Here is a 23,052-nt window from a genome sequence, read left to right on the forward strand (position 1 = left end):
GGAAATACTGTCCTTTCGTGTGGTGAATAAGCGTTCCATGTCCCCAGTCAATGCGTTGCGAGAATTGTATTTGGTGTACTGACTTCCCATTAGATTACAAGAAATCACGAACGTGAAAAGTGGTACGCTTTCCTTTTTATTATGACTGGTAGAAGGCGTTTATCGGTTTTGAAGCATTCATTATCAGGCTGTTGAATTGCCCTTAAATGATCCACGAGTACAGAATAAGGATCACATTCAGGTGTTTGGAATGGATGAAAATTAATAAGATGCATGACACTATGCAATGCAATGATTAAATCAGTATCTCAGGACGGATTTGCCACATACTGTATTGACCATGCATAGAACAAATATGGTTGAAAATGCTCAGTGTAACATATTGATATCACCTTGTTGACATATACTTCATAGCCAAGCTGGACCCAGGTGCCACATGTCATTTTTACCATTGATTTTCTTGTCCAGACTCGAGTATTTACTGTCCCTTATGGTACAAGTATGCATGTAGTTGGGATATTGGTCACTGCAGTGTTGAGCATCACTCACTCTTGTGAAAAGAATTTCTTTACTACAGATGAAAGCAAACCTATTTATTTATTATTCTTAAACAAACGTAAAAATTACAATATGTTCATAGATACAGTCGATAAAAGTAAGCAAGAATCATGTGAAAAATAAGAATATATTATTGCTTGAACACATCATTTGAGATGAGATGGTACATCAGACTGGTCTTGTGGCTCAGTTTCTAGCTTTGAAGGCAATGGGTGTTCAGTGAGAATTGCCTAACACATTGATGTACATGTTTATCTCGTTGTGCATTTTAGTTTCATGTAAGAATGTAATTAAACCCCTGACAACATGGATATATAATTAAATTTGTTTTGTTTTTTAATTTTGGATTGAAAAGCCATCTGTAAGTTTCAACCTTTATCTCACTAGAAAAAATTATATAACGAAATTTGGGTAATTTCAAAAACTTGTGCTAAACACTCCCTTCTCCTACAGATCAAAGTTACAGTTGAGTGCATGCCAAAACATCAGTAGAACGATAATGTAAAGTCAAACACCACTGCCACACCCTCATGTGATATGCCTCACTTAATTCTACAGGAAAAATAACAAGGTAATACGCAATAGAAAACACACTATTAGACCTTCTGTGACTCAAATGATATCCGAAAGCTTCAAATGTCTGAAACTCCATATCCTTGACACACCTGTCCTGCAGTCATGAAGATGTACAGTTTAACTGATTCCAGTATAGCAACCGAAGACTATGTACATGTAAGTCGAAACCTCTGTGTGCTCAGCATAATGTCACAGAGGAGAAACAAAACGGTAATAATATTAAAACATACACCTACCATAACACATGCATGGTAAACTGTAGATATATCAGGTTATTATGGAGAAGACAATACGAGGGGGAAGATCAATCCAAGCACAACACACAACCTCAACAATAAACCACAACAAAACATTTAAGGAAATGAATGATAAAATGTATCTCCAGGTATCATTGAAGTAAAATGTAAGAAAGTAGAAAATTAAAAAAAGGTCTGATCAATTGTGAAACATCTACAATCACATAGATCATGCTCCTACATCTTAACAACCAACTACACAATACGTAGAGCACGTTCAAGATTTTGCCAAAACACCTCCTGACCTTCCCGATCATCTGTGTACTCTACGTAAGAGTCTTGACGCATCAGCTCCACAATATCAGGGGTCAGGTCCTTCACAGGAATATTCTCCAGGACTACCACCAGCAGTGTGTTTCGTCCAGTGTAAATACTCTCCATTTTGGCCATCTCCACTTCGTACTTACACCAGTAGCTCCTCAAGAAGTTCCTTGACAGGACGATCACCGTCTTCCTGCTTGATTTGACAGCGTTTAGAATGTTGGCAGCAATAGCTTCCCCCACGAGAAAGTCTCGATGGTGGATACAGAGCCGAAGTCCATGCTGTCCCTCCAATATCTGCCTCATGTTCTCAACAACAAACCCACGGTCTTCGTCAGCGTAGGAAATGAAGGCATCAAACTCAAACTGTGGCCCACCCTCTTCTTCCTCCCCAGCAGCAAGGTAACCCCTGTGTTTCATCCGTATGAGATAGTAAAGATACCTCAGTTTCCATCTAAACCTGTACACGATACCTGTTATGCACAAACAGAGAACTAGCATCACAAGACAGAGAACCCCGATAGAAATACCTAGGTAGGAGGTACACTTTTTGTCAAGCTCGAAGATGATTTGATGGATGTCTTTCAAGAATAGTCGTCTGTTGCTGTCATCACGGCAGCTGATGTCATCAAGATTATGTAATTTCGAAGCATGATCTCTCATCCATTTCAATGAATTCAAAGTTAAGCAATTGCACTTGAGAGGGTTGTCATTAAAGAACAGCTGAAAATCCCTACTTACCATACAACTGACTTGATGGCGCAGAAGAGATGGAACTTCGTCAAAGGTGTTTCTTGATAAATTTATAACGGACATATGAAAATTGTTTATTTCTATATTCCACGACATCAAATAATTGGAACTTAGATTAAGGATTTTAAGCAGATTTTTGTTCTTGAAGATAAGCTTTGGAAGTGAACTTATCTTATTATTTGATAAGTCGAGATATTCTAGAAAAGGAATTTCACCAAAGGTGTCATCCGTCAGGGTATAACCAAGGTAATTGGAACCAAAGTCAAGATGTTTTAAAGATGGAAAGTACGTTAACACTCCCTCTGCTAGGTATTCACAGAAATTATTAGAAGCATCTAATTTTTCCAGCTGTGTTAGCCCTATGATGGGACCCGTCCAACTGGTAAAATAATTAAATGATATATCTGCTTCACGAAGTTTGTTTGGGCCGATTTCGAAACGAATAACTTCAAAAACCATTTTAGAATGACTTAAATCGACAAATGTAACATTTGGAGGAACATAAAGTGTAATATTGCCACTGAAAGGTATGTGTCTATTCAGTTGCAGAAGGTGACGTGAATGAAGGCTTGCGGTATCAAAGAAGGAAATATGCGATGTACTTTGATGGGAGGCATCCAGCCACTCCAAATTTGTCAGCGTGGACAATACCAGCATATAAAGACCAAACGAAAGGTGATTACCTTTGATAGATATTCCTCTGAGAGATGTTGGAAGGTTAATCATTACATTTCTATCAATTATTTCTATTCTGTTTCCTTGAATGTGCAATTCCTCTAATTTCGTATGCTTTAGATACTGGATATCTTTAGCTGTCAACATAGTACTAAGCCCCATTAATCGTCCTAATCCGTTTACGTTTAGCACTCTCAGAGACGAGTTCTGCAATCCATACATAGCTTGTCCCATTTTTGGAATTCCCAGATATCTGTTATGTGACATTTCGAGGTTACTTAGATTCTTTAGCACTTCAAAAGATGATAGTTCAATGTCAACCAACAGACAGTAAGACAGATCCAGATTCTGTAAGTGAGGCACATTCTCAAATGTGTCATTCTTCAAGTAACGCGTGTAACATGTCCTAAACGCCCCCCCTAGTGATAGTAACCGGAGGTGCTTCAGATTCTTGAATTCCTTGCCAAAATATAGTTTTTCCGTTCCATCAATGTATAGTTCTTGTAATGATACTAAATCTTTGAAAGCACAACCTGGGTAAGCATCGCGTCCAAATATATTCCCAATGTGATGATTGTCTTTCATTTTGGAACTGGAATTTGAGCTATATTTGAATACACTTTTTTGGTGTCTACTTTCTAATGTTCGGTCTACGCTAGCATCGTAAGGGCGAGATTTATTATTTTGGTTTATATAGAGCTTCTTAAGTTTTGTCTGATGTTTAAACAGTCTGTGACGAAAGACCTCTGTTATAGATAAATTATTATTATCAAGGTGCAAAATTTCAAGGTTTCTTAGTTGTTGAAAGGCATAAAGTTCAATATAATTCAGTCTATTGGAAGATATATTACATATGGTAAGATTTGGATAACTGAGAGATCTATTTTCCAAACGATGGATGTTGTTTCCTAAAAGATTGAGCTCAGTTATGTTGGGTAACAGATGTGATGGGACCTTGTCTAGTTTCAGATGCGAACAATCAGCTTTAACCTTCTCTCCACAAAAAGAACAGCGACACGGTTCACACTTATCCTGACTCGCATCTTGACATGTATCTCGCCTTGGATCACGACCTGCATCTCGACTGGCATCTCGACTTGCATCTCGACTGGCATCATGTCTTGCATCTTGACTTGCATCTCGACTTACATCTCGACTTGTATCTTGACTTCCATCTCGACTTCCATCTCGACTTGCATCTTGGCTTGCATCTTGACTTGCATCTTGACTTGCATCTAGACTTGCATCATGTCTTGTGTCTCGACTTGCATCTTGACTTGCATCTCGACTGGCATCTTGACTAGCATCTTGACTTGCATCTCGACTTGCATCATCACTGGCATCTTGACTGGCATCTCGACTGGCATCACGACTTGCATCACTACTTGCATCTCGACTTGCATCTTGACTTGCATCATGACTTGCATCGTGACTTCCATCTCGACTGGCATCTCGACTGGGATCTCGACTGGCATCACTATTTGCATCTCGACTTGCATCGTTGCTTGCATCTCGACTTGCATTTCGACTTGCATCTCGACTGGGATCTCGACTGGGATCTCGACTTGCATCTCGACTTGCATCTTGACTTGCATCACTACTGGCATCACGACTTGCATCTCGACTTGCATCACTAATGGCATCTCGACTTGCATCACTACTGGCATCTGGACTTGCATCTCGACTTGCATCATTACTTGCATCTCGACTTGCAACTTGACTTGTATTTCGACTCGCATCGTTACTTGCATCTCGTCTCGCAGCTTGGGAGGATGCCATAGCAGTCTCTAAAACAGGGTGTACCAGCAGTAGGAACAGCACCAGATGTTTCTGGAAAAAGCATGTACGTAATTGTAAGTTTTGCAAACAGTTTTCATACACATAAACGCCATGGGGTTAGGACTAGATTGCCTTGAATAAAAATAGACTGTTCCCGAAAAAACATGATTTGTACTCAGATTTGCTGAAAATGTTGTTGCGTTTTTTCACAATGAAAATGCATAACAATAGTATCAACTGCGTCTTCAAAGTTGTGTAATATTGTATTGATGAGATTACCAAAGATCAAAGCTACTTTTGCACGTCTTATTTTGTATGAGCATGAAGCGGCGTGATGAAACGATAACCAAGTGTCAGTCAGTGTCCTTTAAACTCTAGATGCATGGCTGTGTTGTAGTTGACAAGGGAGGATGGAGATGTGTGTTTATCTTGCAGTGTGTATATCAAGCTGGCTTAATTATGTCTGGACTAATAAGAACACGTCCCATTTTAATTCTGGAAACCCAAAAGACCAGAAACTCTACGGTCTTTGCCCAGTCTCGGTCAAAGGTATTTACAAAATAAAACATGCTGTTTTCATGGGAACATAACAAGGAAGAAAAAATGAAAAAAGAATTGTTCAAAAACTCAATATTTACACTATGTCGCCCATGACACAAAATTTAACTCATTTTAACTTAATTCAACGATTTTATAGCGATATTGAAATATTTCGCCAATGGGCGAGTAAAAGGTTTGGCCCATGGGCGAGAATATGTTCCTTTACTTAAAACTCATGTTTTTGTTCCGCAAATACATAAATTTATTTATTTCAAGTATCATGACACAAAATTTAACTCATTTTAACTTAATTCAACGATTTTATAGCGATACTGAAATATTTCGCCCATGGGCGAGAAAAAGGTTTGGCCCATGGGCGAGAATATTTTCCTTTACTCAAAACTCATGTTTTTGATTCGCAAATACATATATGTATATTTTTCAAGTATCATGACACAAAACGTAACTCATTTTAACTTAATTCAACGATTTTATAGCGATATTGAAATATTTCGCCCATGGGCGAAAAAAAGGTTTGAGAATATTTTCCTTTGCTCAACAGTTTTAGTTGCGCAAATACATTAAGGGATTATAAGCATGACACATGATTCAACTCATTTTTACTTAATTCAACTAATTTTTGGAGTTATTAAAATATTTCGCCCATGTTTTCGTCGTTCCCTTTAAAAATTAACTAATTGTTTACAAAGTATATTGTATCATGTGAACCATACTCTGTATTATATCATTACATTACTATTTAAAAAAGGGCCTTTGGTTGGATGTTTCCTTTGCAGAAGTTTTACAAATTTCACCTTTTTTACATATTGCAACGATCTTTAATGAACCCGGCCTTATCTCTCAAAACGTTTTGACAGTTTATCATACGAATTCATGCGCGTCTACACCAATTCATTGGCGTTATTTTCCAACGAATTAAAGTTTAGTTTGTTTCTTTTTCATTTCCCATTTTATGTCTCGTTGATACATCACACTGGAAAATTAAGTGACACTAGATATGCAATATACAGGTACACGTGCGCGTATTTTAATTGGGAAAAAACCCGATTCGTCTTTCATTGCATAACGTCTAGCTGAATATCTCACATTCTAACGAAATTTCGAAATAATTATTTAATTATATGCGGTGCGATGTTCACAGGCGATTGAGGAAAACTTGAGTGAATATTATGACACTAAAGCAACTTTTAAATGCATTGTCACTTTTGGTATGAAAATGGTAACAGTTCAGAAAAAACAACAGCCTTCTTATGATAGTTCTCATATTCTCATTAGTACGTTGTATCTAATTACAGTGTCGGCATTATTTACAGGTGATTCTACAATACCTGCTCTCGGTCAATTACGATCTACCACACCACGCGTGAATAAACAGTTATGCAGGTGTTGCTGTGGGCAAATACCTAGCCTGTATATGTATATTTTTTTGTGGATACATGTATTACATATTTTCGTTGATATGTGGATATATTAAGCACAAAGACAAAAAAGGTTTATGAAAGATGAATTAGTACCTTGTAATATTCAACGAGATGTGTATCATCGTTTAATGGGTCATTCGATAAAAGTATGTTTGGAGGAGATATCAAAGGAGCCGCCAAATATACACAGTGTCGTCCGGTGAACTACCATCCCACCCTGTCCGTAAGAGTTATGTAATCGGTACACAAATATATTTGATGCGGTGTCAGTGTGGAAGGAGTTTGAATTACGTCCGCCCCTGGCCACAGAAATCCTCAAAGTATAGTAACAATCAACAAGTTCAATGCTGTACTAATTACCTAGTGACGCACGTAACAACGACTGTCAATCTGTGTGCTACAGCTACCATACCATCATCCCTAGGCCTGTCACAACTAGCATATTAAGGGCTTATTCAAGATATTAATTGTAGAAACGTCGTTAAGTGACTAACGTATGTCGTATACAGTCCTCATATTTGATTAAAAAAGAAGTAAATACGTCAACGGCGAATTCAACTGGATGTTACCTTCCTTATATCAGCTAACAGTCCTGTTTGTGAAAATATGTACCAGACATAACATTTAAAGACTAATTAAATCAATTGTAAGACCGCATAGACCATAAAACCGAATTAGATATGTCTTGGTATCAACTCTTGTGTATTAGATGATGGTAATGACCTGAAATGTTTTAACGTTAGATTAGGAGAGAGAAACATTAAAGTGTTTTATAATACTTGGGGACATGAGCAATAAGATGTAGCAACATAAACATGCATGGAATGAAATAGGGAAAATGGTGAATCAAATTGAAATAGATTTTAATAAAACAATATTGTACTAAATAACTTGCAAAAGCGGTGCCCAAAATTGTTTGACCGTGTTATGTGTGTTGCAGACTGACGACTAGCAAGTAATTGTCATGCTGTACGCATGGTTCGATATACAAATTCAGATATACAACCGGTATAAAACTGAGAACTGAGTTGCCAAGTATTACCTGCATTCACACACGGAAGCAATATACTTGGGTGTATGCCCTCTCCTCTGAAAAATGTATCACTAAACTATTTGCATTGTAATAAATATAGTAATAATAAAACAGATATGATTTTCAATTATTTTACACCTTTGATTGATACGGATTACGTACATGTAGTCTAGTCACTGTCTCTAATGTATCTGCTTGTTAGAAATTTCAAATGTCCTGTTATAGCACTGTTCCTAAAATAAGGCAGTTTCTTTTATCGGGTATAAATAGTTTATTCGTCTTGTCACGCAGTCATTTTTACTTGATCGAATGATTTCCACGAAAAAATTCCGGCAGAGAGTTCTGTATTTTATTATATACATGTATTGTTAATTGTAGAAGATGCTTACATCACTGTATCTCAGAACGCAAAACTGATAACATTCAAACAAGTAATTACTACACAGTTAATTGTTACATATAATTTCCTGCATATTCCTTTTTGAACAAAAGGCCTACATGTAGCCTATCAACGCAGTCCAGAACAAGGCTATGCGATTTTTCATGGGATTGAGAAAGTTTGCTCCGAATAATGCTGTATCTGGAGACATGGGGTGGATTCCCCCAATAGTAAGACAATGGGAAACTATCTCAAAGTTCTACAAACGTTGCAGCTCCCTTCTACAACATAGATTAACAAGAAAAGTATTTGTGTGGGCCAATAAACACGCACTAAACAACAAGAGGAACTGGAACTTCAGAGTAAACACGAATATAAACAATTAGGTCTATCTGTTTTTACCTCCACAAATAACACGTATCACTATCGTCAAATTGGAGGTAAAGTGAGAGATACTGTATTTCAACGCTTCAAGGAGGAATGGAAAATTTCAGTGAGTCAAGTGAACAGTCGAAGCGGTAACGGAGGCAACAAGCTACGACTATATAATCAGCTGAAGAACGAATATAATGTTGCTTATTTTAATCAGATTCCTATGTCAAAGCCTAACAGACGCTCTCTAGCTGTATTCAGATGTGGTGTAGCCCCAAAACGAGTCGAGACTGGGCGATATACAAACCTACTTATCAACGAGAGAGTGTGCTTTTATTGTGATACGTGTGTTGAAGACGAAGTCCATGTTCTATTGCACTGCCCAACTTATAATGACGTTCGACAGGTTTTATTAGATAAATGTAATGAAGTGTGGCGTGGTTTTAAAGATGAATGTGATATTGTGAAAGTTTGTTTTATCCTGGCCAGTCCCAGTGTTGTAACGCTTAGTGCCAAAACCTGCAAGGCAATTTTACAGCTGCGTAGTAATATTTTATATAAAGCCTAATATATTTTTTAATTTGCATATATGTTGTACAGAATTTTATCTTCGATAATGTTTTTAAACTATGGTTATACTACTTCTAGTAGTTTGTCTCTCATAACTCCAATAGGAGTGGCTCATTTTATTTTATTTAATGTTATTTTTATAGCATTTTATATGTAAATTGAGGCGAGACATAAAATAAACTATCTGTCTGTCTGTATACTGATATCGGTGTCCACTGTTAAAAGGGTATTAGTGCAGTCAGCCATGGTAAATGGAGAGACAATCATAAGACGAGTAATTATTGTCTGTTGCAGAATATGCGGTAAAAGTGTAGTCATTTATACATATACACATTACACATATACAGATGAAATACACGATATGATACAGTGCAAGAACAAACTAAGATACGGTTTCTATTAAAAATAATTATAATATTATGTGTTTAATTAGGAGATAAACATACTGTGTTTTCAATGTAGAGCTAGGTTACCTGTAGATTTAACCCCGCTAAATTGAATTTGGAACCGAACGCGCAGCGTCAGGTTTCAAATGTTAAATTTAGCGCGGTTAAATCTACAGGTAACCTAGCTCTACATTGAAAACACAGTATGTTTATCTCCATTCTACCATGACTAAATAAAACGCGAACTCTTTGGCGTTAGCAAATATACTGAGTAAAGCGGCATGGGTTGAGTTCAGTGTTGTGAGTGGGTTATCGATCTGAATTACGGAATCACCGAACAAAATATGGTGCTGTATAACTCAAGCAGTTTGTGTACACCGTAACACTTCACTCGAACATATGACAGGCATTGAAAGCATATAAGCACGGCAACTTGGTAAGCTAACATGAGGTGGGCATCCCTAAAGTAAACAAAGCAAGCTTTGCAAGGCTTTCGCTCTACCTCGCACGTCACCATTATGACGTCATATCGCTCATTGTCACGCAAAAGATATGACGTCACAGTCGTATATATAAGAGCGCCAAAATTTCAAGCTCTCTGTTGTCTCCAAAACGTAAATACATTCCCTTTGTTGATTTCTGTCGTGTTTTTCTGCACGAAATGTATTGCCACACATCCCTTGAATATTGTAGTAACCGCATCTGGGCATTTTGTAACCTGTTATTGTCGATATAGCTATTTAAATATGCCTACCGACAATGACAGAAAATAGTACTATTCTATGAATATTAGCTTCCGCGGTGATGCGGCCGTCAAACCAGCTGTTTCAATCAGAGGTTTTTTTGTGATTTAATAGCCTCTGATTGACCAATCAGAATGCAGGAAATTCCAAATTCATGGTAGAATTAGCTTTTTAATTTTTCAGGCCAACACGGTTGAGATACAGCATCGGCATACTCAACGGGAGTTGTTTTCTGCCGGTCGTAAGTTCATTGTTTGACTGAGCACACTTGTGTCGGGGTTGCGATATTTTCTTCTTTTTGTTGGCAGCCTGCCATCGGCCTGAATTTTGAGAAAGGTCTCAGCATGGGACTGTTAATTTCTTCTTAATGATGTCAACAAGCTTACAAACTTGTAGATGTTGGGGCGGTTAGGACCAAACTTTTTTCAGCTCAGAGTCCCACTCTTCCCAGTGTTAGTGGTCCTGGAACCAATAGTGTGAAACAGGCTCTGCACAATACGTCCATCAGAGTCAACTGTTCAGCAACATTGTCACTGAATTTCTGAACTCTGTCATGATCAAGGATTTCGAAGGTGAACGAGGGAAAAGGCAGACGCACGTGGATTTACTCTCAGGTTATTATTGTCTGGAGTTCACATTTTGGGGCATTTCATATACTAATTGAACACAGTTCACCTGCACATGTCCACTTTAGTGAGACAGACTGTAACCAAAAATGCAATGTGCTGTAGCTCCCAATCCCTTATAACAACGACAACAACAACCAGGGTGAGGGCACAGTAAGGTTAAACCGTGTCCACAAGACAATCTCAGGTGGCTAACGCCATATCTCCCATCAAGTCAGCTCTATTTTTCAGCGCATAATTATTTTTTAACATTTTGAATAAAAGGAATTAAAAAAATCATATTTAACAAACCTACACATTACCAAATACAAAACTGTATAACCCTTTTCTAGACTTCGTTCCAATTAACCTGGATCATTCAACTCGCTCGCGAAGGTCGTATACGACTTTAAAGTGAATACATCTACAGTGTACAAGTAACTTTTAACTGTATCATATATACTCATGATAAGCAATTATTTTCGTTCCTAATTCGAATGAGCACATTCTGGGGCTAAATCTGCAAAAGGACAGACAAAATATTTCTTTGTACAATGCAAACGATACAAACGTAGCGGCTGATAATAGATAATAGACTTAATAATATATAATAATATATAATGCAATATATCATTTGTTCTCGTACAATCTATTGTACATATTGAAGTGATTGTAAAGTTTCAAGGAGTACTTTGTTGTGGTATTATGAATGAATTTAGAATATGAATAGCGAAAAACAGTCACCATATGGGATGTACATGTATAACTTGTCTTCCAGCACCACGCTTGTGCCGAGGCCCGTGTTCATAAAACTAATCGGTCCCATAAAAGGAGCAACAATCCTACCCATCTTGCTATGCTTCACTCCCAATTGTCAGACGACCTAATCATCGGACAGACCAGTCAAGTGTGACCAGTGTACCTGCCTGGTCTTACCTCCTAATTACTGAGCTGCCCAATACTGTCATACTGTGGGCAGAGTAAGCTACTCCAACTCGTTGAGTGATAGAGACTAACCAGATTATGATTGTGTTTGTAAGTTGCGTTTGATCTGTGTCGGGTTGCAGTTGTTTTATTAGGCAAGACCAGGGGTAGTTTTTTCAATGAAACCTTTTAACCGTTGAGTTTGTTTTGCATTCATTTCATTAAATACATTGTTAGGTAGACTAATAACACGTTATATAGATTAAACGTCTCCCTAACCTGAGTACAATTTCACATGTACTCTAAGTACCGTACTATATTACTTTGAGGAGACATTGAGTAGGCATTATATGCTGTCGGAATGACTTTATGCAAATCCCTGCGTCAATGGACCCGTGAAGATCCGGGTAAGAACAGATCTTCAACAACCCATTCTTGGCGTAAAAGGGCGACAGCGCTTGTCGTAAGAGGCGACTCCCGGGATCGGGTGGTCAGGTTCGCTGACCTGGTTGATGCATGTCACCGTATCCCAATTGCGTCGATCGATGCACATGATGTCAATCACTGGATTGTTTGGTCCAGACTCGATTATTTACAGATCGCCGTCATATAGCTTAAATATTGCTAAGTGCGGCGTTAAACAGCTAACCAAACAAACACAACTTTGAGGAATTCACAACAATCACTATGACGAGGTATGCATATCTTGCAATCAACCTTAATCCAGTTACTGGAATGTCAAACCCGGGCTTGGTTAAAACAAGAATTGCAGTTAGATCCGCTACATGTTGTAGATCTCCTGTAGTCAAGAGATGCAATAGCGAGGCAGCAATGTCAATTTATGGGGGACAGACAACTACTCGAACATATATAAACAGAGCAGCCAAAGATAAAAATGAAATCATATCATGTACGAAAATAGAATTCATATCAACACAAAAAGAGAAAGTGTATGAGTACTAAAACTTGCAATAGATATGTGTACCTAGTCTGTCTTACAGACCCTGATACAAATATATATCAAATACAGCCCATGCAAGTCTATAATGTTTGGCAAGTCTAGATCACTGCAGTATCTGAAAATGAAGAGAGTCACTGGGCTCCTTTTTATTATATTTTTATTAAGATAACTGAACAACTGTTTTTTTATGTACGATATGTTCATTTCAGAGACTAGATTTTAGTCTAATGTGTACCCTACGTACACACATGAGTCCTATTCGACAGTCTACAACACACGAATAACTGTCAAACAAATTTGGGTACCCCTTGTGTTCAGGCAAGTTATTTAATTCAATAATTTTGTATTAAAATCCTTTTCAATTTGTTTTCACCATTTTCCCTATTCCATTCCATGCATGTTTATGTTGCTACATCTTATTGCTCATGTTCCCAAGTATTATAAAACACTTTAATGTCTCTTCTTCCTAATCTAACGTTAAAACATTTCAGGTCATTACCATCATCTAATACACAAAAGATGATACCAAGACATATTTAATTCGGTTTTATGGTCTATGCGGTCTTACAATTGATTTTATTAGTCTTTAAATCTTATGTCTAGTACATATTTTCACAAACAGGACTGTTAGCTGATATAAGGAAGGTAACATCCAGTTGAATTCGCCGTTGACGTATTTACTTTTTTTAATCAAATATGAGGACTGTATACGACATACGTTAGTCACTTAACGACGTTTCTACAATTAATATTTTGAATAAGCCCTTAATATGCTAGTTGTGACAGGCCTAGGGGTGATGGTATGGTAGCTGTAGCACACAGATTGACAGTCGTAGGTAATTAGTACGGCGTTGACCTTGTTGATTGTTACTATACTTTGAGGATTTCTGTGGCCAGGGGCGGACGTAATTCAAACTCCTTCCACACTGACACCGCATCAAATATATTTGTGTACCGATTACATAACTCTTACGGACAGGGTGGGGTGGTAGTTCACCGGACGACACTGTGTATATTGGGCGGCTCACCGTATCCCAATTGCGTCGATCGATGCACATGATGTCAATCACTGGATTGTTTGGTCCAGACTCGATTATTTACAGATCGCCGTCATATAGCTGAAATATTGCTAAGTGCGGCGTTAAACAGCTAACCAAACAAACACAACTTTGAGGAATTCACAACAATCACTATGACGAGGTATGCATATCTTGCAATCAACCTTAATCCAGTTACTGGAATGTCAAACCCGGGCTTGGTTAAAACAAGAATTGCAGTTAGATCCGCTACATGTTGTAGATCTCCTGTAGTCAAGAGATGCAATAGCGAGGCAGCAATGTCAATTTATGGGGGACAGACAACTACTCGAACATATATAAACAGAGCAGCCAAAGATAAAAATGAAATCATATCATGTACGAAAATAGAATTCATATCAACACAAAAAGAGAAAGTGTATGAGTACTAAAACTTGCAATAGATATGTGGGTGGGGTGGTAGTTCACCGGACGACACTGTGTATATTGGGCGGCTCCTTTGATATCTCCTCCAAACATACTTTTATTGAATGACCCATTAAACGATGATACACATCTCGTTGAATATGTCAAGGTACTAATTCATCTTTCATAAACCTTTTTTGTCTTTGTGCTTAATATATCCACATATCAACGAAAATATGTAATACATGTATCCTCAAAAAAATATACATATACAGTCTAGGTTTTTGCCAACAGCAACACCTGCATAACTGTTTATTCACGCGTGGTGTGGTAGATCGTAATTGACCGAGAGCAGGTATTGTAGAATCACCTGTAAATAATGCCGGTTAATTAATAATTGGTTAACCGTGGTCTATAAAGATTTAGACAAAGGGCGCATGTTAATTAATTTCTTCAGCCTAAACAAACAGACAAAAAGAACGGCGGAGCTCATCGGATATGGTCATTTGGAAATACCCCAGATGGTTATAGTTTAATAATAAAAAAAGTATCCACGCAGTGAAAGCATATTCGGATTTCGGATTGCGTCGATAATACGATTACTACTCACTTGTTGTCATCCACGTTTTCTGGTATAACCCTACACTTGTGTATTTGTCGTCATTCACTTGATGCTCAGTTAATGAATATATTACAGGTACAATTAGTGGTAGCACCACTTAGATTACCTGACAAAGGTTCCCATTTGGCATTTATTGTGTCTGGGGTAATTATTCAATCTAAATCCAGGTTTGAAGTGAGGTGAAATGTGCTTTATGTAATATGCACATGGCAGCCCAGCAAAAGGTGAATGATCAGTTGATTTACTTTTTTTGTAAATCAACGGATCGTTCCTAGTCATCAAAGGATAAACAGAAAATACGTTGATTGATTAATCACTGTTATCTTGCACAGTGGATATGTCAAAAGGGAGTGTTTACATGTCTAGGTTTACTAAAACAAAGGGAATACACTCATATCATGGCGTGAAGTGTCGATGTAAAAACAACATACTTTGTTCAAAGGGTTAACTAGTAATACGTTGATTGATTGCTCATTGTTATCTTTCACTCAATGGATTTTTTAGGAACCGTGGACGTTATGAAAATAGTTGTCACGTGGGCTTTCTCAGCCGACCCTTGAGACTTGACACCTATGTGAAACACCTGAAACAATCTAAGTGATCAGTTGAGAAACGAACACGGGTTATAATATCCCGAAACGATATATATCTTTAAAAATATTTGATTGTTACAGAGACACGTGACATCGAATAAGTTTCTTTGTACAGCTGCAGACGAGTGAGATATTGTTCCTTTGTGTGGATATTCACGGATACATTCCTCGAACAAGGAAGCTGCCCAAAATTTATACACATAAATTTGGTAGGTTGTAGTTATGGTATTTGCATTTTGTTTTCCTTCATTCTCTGTAGCATTGAACCGATTCGTTCTTGTTCCTCTACGTCTTGGTTGGGAAATTCTTCAGATTGACTAAAATTGATTAAGACGATCAAAAGGGCCTAAAAACATCACAACATATTATTATGTAGGATTAGAAGCCAAACAACATAGAAATGTACTTTTCAACGTAACATTTTCAGTCTCTTGGTGATAACATTAAACATCAAAATGTTTGGAATTCGTTATCATAATAATACAGATGGAAATGTTTTTCAGTCACTTTGTAACATAACTGAATATTTAGGCGGTTAATAAATTTGAAAATGTTACACATTTTGACAGTAAAAAAATATACACACTATAAAAAAGCAATGCTAAGGTGAAATATTTACTTTGTGTTGCAAGTCAAAATAGTGTAAACGAAAATCGCAAAATTACCAAGCAAGTGACTTATCAAAATCTCGTCACCATTACCGATGCTACCCGCAAAGATACCTACATTCCCTTATTATCTCGAAAACTGTATTTCATTTTGTTGATCAATGTGACCATACGCCCTTATTACTACCCATAAAAGGGACTAATGCGCTTATGAATGGCGCAGCAGAGGTCGCGAACTAGTCTACATTTCTGCTATACATCCGGGTACTCACTGGGAAAAAACAATAACAAAGGCAACAACCAGTCCCGGAGAATTGCGTTAGATCAGTGCCCCTTTAAGTTAAAATGAGTTAAATTTTGTGTCATGATACTTGAAAGAAATACACTTATGTATTTTCGAAACAAAAACATGGGTTTTGAGTAAAGGAAAATATTCTCGCCCATGGGCCAAACCCTTTTTTCGCCCATGGGCGAAATATTTCAATATTGCCATAAAATCGTTGAATTAAGTTAGAATGAGTTAAATTTTGTGTCATGATACTTGAAATAAATACACTTATGTATTTGCGAAACAAAAACATTGGTTTTGAGTAAAGGAAAATATTCTCGCCCATGGGCCAAACCCTTTTCTCGCCCATGGACGAAATATTTCAATATCGCTATAAAATCATTGAATTAAGTTCAAATGAGTTAAATTTTGTGTCATTGGCGACATAGTGTAAATATTGTGTTTTGAACAATTTTTTTTTCATTTTTTCTTCCTTGGTATGTTCCCATGAAAACAGCATGTTAAATTTTTTAAATATCTTTGATCGAGACTGGGCAAAAACCGTAGAGTTTCTGGACTTTTGGGTTTCCAGAATTAAAATGGGACGTGTTTAAGTAACTTGACGAGATGTGGCAGGAAATGGACCTTCTTGATTGGGCACTGTGTGAAATTGTGTAATTAAGGATACAGGATGCGAGAGTCGCACGCACGCACGCACGCACGCACGCACGCACTCAGTTGCAGTTAACACTTTCCTGTCCCGTGTTATACACAGTCCAAAAACAATTGTTGTTTTGCGTATACATGTATGTTGCTTCACCACTGTATAAGAAACAGATTTCAGTTGGAGCTATATTGACTACTGTCACTGTCCGACTGACACATCACTTCCCTGTGACGTAATAAATATTTATGCGCGCATTCCTGGAAAACTTGCAATGTTTCGGTAATGTTTGTGAGAGAGGGAAAGCACAGAGATTTAGAAGCACAGAATTAAAGAATGACATTATATGATAAAGAGGTTATCACGCTTGTGTGTTTGGGGATGGTAAATACAATGTTTATTCCTAATGCAAGATATTTACCATCCCCAAATACACTCGCGTGATAACCTCTATATCTTACCCACAAAACATTTCATACGGTAACATAGTTTGCATTGATATTTTGCAATGAAAAATATAATATGGATTCCATCAATACTTTTGCTATACGTTTTCGTAATGTGCAGACATGATGATCCCTGTGAACGAGTCCAGATTTACCCTCATTATCTTTCTATCTATTTCAAAACCATGCCCGAGCTAGAAGGTGTTTAACCAAAGTGCTACACATCTACGACCTGCTTTACTTTCCTTCACTTTTCAGTTAAAGCTGACATGCCGTAATGTAACTTAAACATTGTTCAAAGTGACGTTCAACTTAACTCACTTACCCGAACGTGCTCCATAGCCAAATCGTGACCTGCTCTATTGAACATTGTGCATCGTTATGAAATTTAATATGAGGAAACTGCATATCTAACCATCACAGAGAGTCAAATATCCTCAAAAATACAGTTAATCAAAATTCAACAGCTTAACTTTCCGTGGCGGGTTGAAATGTAAAAAATTAATGCTGTAATTAATTTCCTCTTTGTCTGTTTTAAACATCCTCGTGATTTACTGTCCAAATACAGCATGGCAACTTCAACAAAAGAGTTCCAGGACAAGGGAAATGTTTCGGTTCAATGCTGCTCTTAATAGCCACTCCCTTCATTTACATTTTGGGGCCAGGATAATACGCTCATGCAATTTGATAAGGGAATTGTATACACACAAGGACAATATGTGTCATACTGTTTGCAACATAAACTGCCGGGCAAAAGAGGATACCCCCATGTTTGATGGTGGCTATTAATGAAAAGACAATTTGAATCCCTAGCTATTGTAATGTTTGTTTGTTTGTTGTTTAACGCCGCACCCAGCAATATTCCAGCTATATGACGGCGGTCTGTAAATAATCGAGTCTGGACCAGACAATCCAGTGATTTACATCATGAACATCCATCCACGCAATTGGGATCGATGACATGCTCCCGTTAGTCGCCTTTTACGACAAGCATAGTCGTCTTTTACGACAAGCATAGTCGCCTTTTACGACAAGCATGGGTTGCTGAAGACCTATTCTACCCCGGATCTTCACGGGTACCTAGCTATGGTAACGTTTTGATAACGTTTGTAATTGTTTGATGAAATCCAACTTTCAAGTGTGTACTTTCTTTTGTCAAGCAGTTTAGTTTGATAAAGACAGTATCTTGAAGTAAAACAAGTTTGTGTCAGAGTTGAATCCAGGATGTTTGGAAATGGTGTGTAGATGGTGGTGAGAGGGTGTTCTGTTTGTTTGTTTGTTTAGGTCTTCAACAACCCATGCTTGTCGTAAGAGGTGACTATGCTCGTCGTTAAAGGCGACGACAGATTACAAATGTAAACAAATTGTCAGTAGGCTATCTTAGATATATCGGTTCAAATCATCTTTTTCATAATCTGTCATAATGATCATAAAGAGTACATAGGTATGCTTTGATCATCACGTAAATGAAATCTTGTTTCAAAGATTTCATCAAATGAACGAAATACTTCTCGTCTGGAAAGGAATACAATATACTCAGCAACGTCAGCAGATCTTTCCTCAATATGGCGGAGGTGGAGGTGGATTTCATGAGGCCCTTGCCTGGCCCTGGACTGACATTCTGCACTTTGACTGCATAGAAGCACACGGAGGCAAACACGATACTGACTTGTGACGTGTCATTTCGGGCTTTCACATCATGCTTTGAGAGGCGAGGTAACACCCTGAATGATGATCTGCCATGCTTTTCTCTTGTGTGCGATTAATCTATTTTTTAAAAATATTGATTGGTAATGTGATCACAATAATTTGTGTTGCTGAGTATACTAGGAAGTGACTTTGTTTTGACCCATATACAAGTTGAAATTGGGTTTAATGTTGCGTCCAAGATTATTGCACTTATATAGCGACGTGCATGCACGTGTACGTGTGTGTGTGTGTGTGTGTGTGTGTGTGTGTGTGTGTGTGTGTGTGTGTGTGTGTGTGTGTGTGTGTGTGTGTGTGTGTGTGTGTGTGTACTAGTCCGGACTGATGCCGATTTATAGTGCTAGCTCACTGAGATACCATGCCGCAATCTAACATGACACTCGGACATATGCCCCACTCAGACACAGTATACTGACTCCGAGCCGACCAGTTCTTGTTTTAGCCCCTTAATGCTAAGCGCCAGACAGGGTAACAACAAGTACCATCTTTTGACGTCTTTTGGTATGACACGGCCGGGGATCGAATCTCGAACCTTCCGCGTTCCTGGCGGACGCTCTACCACTAGACCAAGGAGGCGGTCTGACCAAAATACAAATTAAAACATCAAGGTACCATGGCATGTTTTGACAATAGGCCTGTGTACCGAGTTAGGACATTACTCAGTCTGTCAAGCCATATGCGCAAATTTTCAATTTCCATTGTTACTTTACCCTTTCTTTTTCATAATATAGGCATTGCCTCACACTACGTATATGTTCACGTGTGTACCAAACACCTGGTAGACACGTTTTAGGGTCACCCACATGTTGGAGCCAGGAACTACATGTAAATTCAGCTGCAAACAGTTATTTCGGCTGTGTCACGTCATGTCAGCTCGATGAAGGTCAGTTACGGTGCTGAAAAAGATTCATAATCCCATAATCGACGTTACCTTTAATGATGTCCTCATGCCCAGTGCCCAGGAACTGTCAGTAGAACTGTGACAGCTGACCGAACACAGCGCAGTCAGCCTCACAGGGCTCGTCCCCCATCAGGAACTTCTTCGTCCCTGGAACAACCGCATGTGTGGACTGATGAATATGAACACATCAAACAACAGATAGCGTACAAGACAGGACATTAGCATACAATCCTTGCAGCATGAGTAACCAAAACGAACGAATAAGTATTTTGATGCATGCTGTAGTGCCGTACGTCCTGAATAAAAGAATGGAAACTGACGAAAGCAGACTCGTTTGAAAGTAGAAGAGTATCATTGTTTTCATTTCAGCTTGAATGCTAATTAGTTTATTCCAGCAACTTGACAAAGACTGCCTCTATAATATGCTGTATCACATTTAGCATTACATGGACATATCAGAAAGTCAATAAACATGGGTCGTCCACAGTTTAAAATGACATGTCAGTTTTGCTGTTCACAGATATTAATCTCTGGGACAGGGAGAAATTTAAATTATCCAGAAATGTCCATACTGTATGTCTCACAATGTACACCAAGCTTGTGTGCATGTTAATATATATATATATGATTTCCTTTGTAAATGGAGACGAGACCTCATGACAAGCCCGACACTCCGTTCAGTCCACTCCAATATAGAATTTTTCAACTCAAATTTCACTTTTGCACAAGAAATAATATTAAGAGGCCGAGCTATAACACAGTATATCCGTTATATTATGTCAGCGTAAATGGAAAGAACGCTCGTGGAAGCCATGACTATAATTCATACATTGTGGGACTTTGAGGAATCCATGTGTCAATCGCCAGTTTGGATTTTGCCTCGTAGATATTGTTCGAACGTTTAATACGGAGGTATAATTTAGAAACACAGGACCATTCCATTTAGTAATAGACGTCAAAGCGTCCTCGTGCTTTAACTATAATCGCCACACTATACTTTTTCACACTGCACATGGGGGTAGAGCTTTTTTTTCTAAGATGACGAACTTAAGACCAACCTTGTGTCTTAAAGAAGATGGGGTTTAAACAGGAACCTGTAATATGTGGTGACTTTAATTGAAAATCCTCGAACAGGGATAACTAACGCGCCGTTCCATCCACTGGAACACACGAATGCGCACATTTCATCTATATATATAAATGAATACAATGTATGGGCACAGCTTCTGCATACCCATGAAGTCAGACAGGGATTGTAGATCCTTCTTAACCATCTCAGCTATCTCCCCTTCTGTGTGTCGCCCCAAGCCATGACTCCAAGCCTTGACTCCAATGCACTTGATAAAAATGATTTGTCGTTGTCAATCTCCATCGGAAGAGGACGAGACACCTGAAACGAAAGTGTTAATTCAATCAAAGATTTGAGTGAACTTGGCTCCTGCCTTCCTGAACCCGTAGGCCTGAACGAAACATGGCGTTTATTATTGCATGACACATTTTTATGTTTTTCCAACTTCTTGAATACATGGTGGCATGTATGACTTTATGGCATTCACTGGTCCTCGGTATCTGAAGATGTGAGGTGAAATGGAGTTTAACGCCGCTTTCAACATTATTACACGTACAAAGCAACGTGCATGCTCGTGTGTGTGGCTGCTTGTACTTGTCCAGACTAATGCCGATTTAATAGTGTTAGCCCACTGAGATACCATGTCGCACGCAATCTAACATGAATATCTAACTCAGACACAGTATACTGACTCCGAGCTGACCAGTCCTTGTTTTAGCACATTAATGCCGAGCGCTAGGCAGAGTAACAAGTACCATCCTTTAACGTCCTTTGGTATGACGCGGCCGGGGAAGGAACCCACCCCCCCCCACCCCCCCCCCCCCACCCCCACCCCCACCAGCGGCAAGGACCCACAAAGCATTCCGACAAAGTTATTTGAACTCTCAGTGCTGCTAAAAATATTCACATTCGGACTTTTCTCACCAATACAGATGTTCCTCCGCCATGACCTGCATCGCCTGAGCTACACTTCTGTCAGCCGGACTCAGATCCATGTTGAGGTCCACACACAGCTTCTGGTTGAGAAAGTTGATACACAGTGTCGTGTCCGGGGTGTATTTCCAGCCGGAACCTGCCATGCTCATCGTATGCCACTGTGTGTCGTTATAACCGTGCACGTCGCTCACTCATTTTCTCAGAACACAGCAGTATGAGCCACAAGTACATGGTGTTTGTCGATAAAGAAGCTTTGAATTCGTTGTTGAAATGAATTTTGCTTGTACTAGCCCAGACTATTGCCGATTTATAGTGCCAGGTCACTGAGATACTATGCCGCAGTTTAACATGAGTACCCCACTCAGACACAGTATACTGACTCCAAGCCGACCAGACTTTGTTTTAGCCCCTTTATGCCGAGCAGTAGTATAGGTAATGGGGGTTCTGCCGCAACTCCACTGGAGCTGGATTCATATACCTATACTGCTACTACAGATGGATTTTTTTATGCCAAAATGATTATGTGATTCAATGATAGTCATGAGATTAAGTTAAATTGGCTCTAGCTCACTAATAACTGGGGCCAATCATTGCTTTAGATAAGCCTAATTGGTAATAAAAATATTCTTTATTATTTTTATCAATAAAGCGATATTCAACATTTTTATTAAGTTCTTCGTTCATTTTACTAGGAGACCAGACTATATAATTACACTCTTCTTGTAAATTGATAAGAAACAATTGATAACCGTATTTGGTTGGTTTGACATCACTGATATAATAAAAACCTTGTGGTAATTCACTCCATTTAAGAGCTTTTTCGATTGTTGTCTCCATTATTATATATATATTTATGTATGCTTTTGTCTAAATGTGATCTAACGATAGTAAGCAATCTATTTTTAATCTCCAACCAGTTCTTTGGTTTTGGCACAGAATAATT

At 38.3% G+C, this 23,052-nt stretch overlaps 1 protein-coding gene across 2 annotated transcripts; it reads right to left on the minus strand.

The window, feature by feature from the left end:
- Positions 1-578: 578 nt before the first annotated feature.
- Positions 579-22,461, minus strand: LOC124149481 (toll-like receptor 4). Of its 2 annotated transcripts, XM_048391987.1 has the most exons (4): positions 22,098-22,461; positions 21,339-21,494; positions 20,135-20,251; positions 579-4,949 (listed from the first exon to the last, which is right to left on the minus strand). In XM_048391987.1, exons 3-4 carry the CDS (start codon positions 20,150-20,152, stop codon positions 1,626-1,628), a joined length of 3,342 nt encoding a protein of 1,113 aa, XP_048247944.1. In that variant the 5' UTR covers positions 20,153-20,251; positions 21,339-21,494; positions 22,098-22,461; the 3' UTR covers positions 579-1,625. The 2 variants fall into 2 exon arrangements, with proteins under 2 accessions (XP_048247944.1, XP_046377064.2); XM_046521108.2 differs by lacking the exons at positions 20,135-20,251; positions 21,339-21,494; positions 22,098-22,461 and adding an exon at positions 17,822-17,954.
- Positions 22,462-23,052: the final 591 nt, after the last annotated feature.

Source organism: Haliotis rufescens, unplaced genomic scaffold (assembly GCF_023055435.1).
Source record: "Haliotis rufescens isolate VD_foot unplaced genomic scaffold, xgHalRufe1.0.p SCAF_1, whole genome shotgun sequence".
Taxonomy (NCBI): domain Eukaryota; kingdom Metazoa; phylum Mollusca; class Gastropoda; order Lepetellida; family Haliotidae; genus Haliotis; species Haliotis rufescens.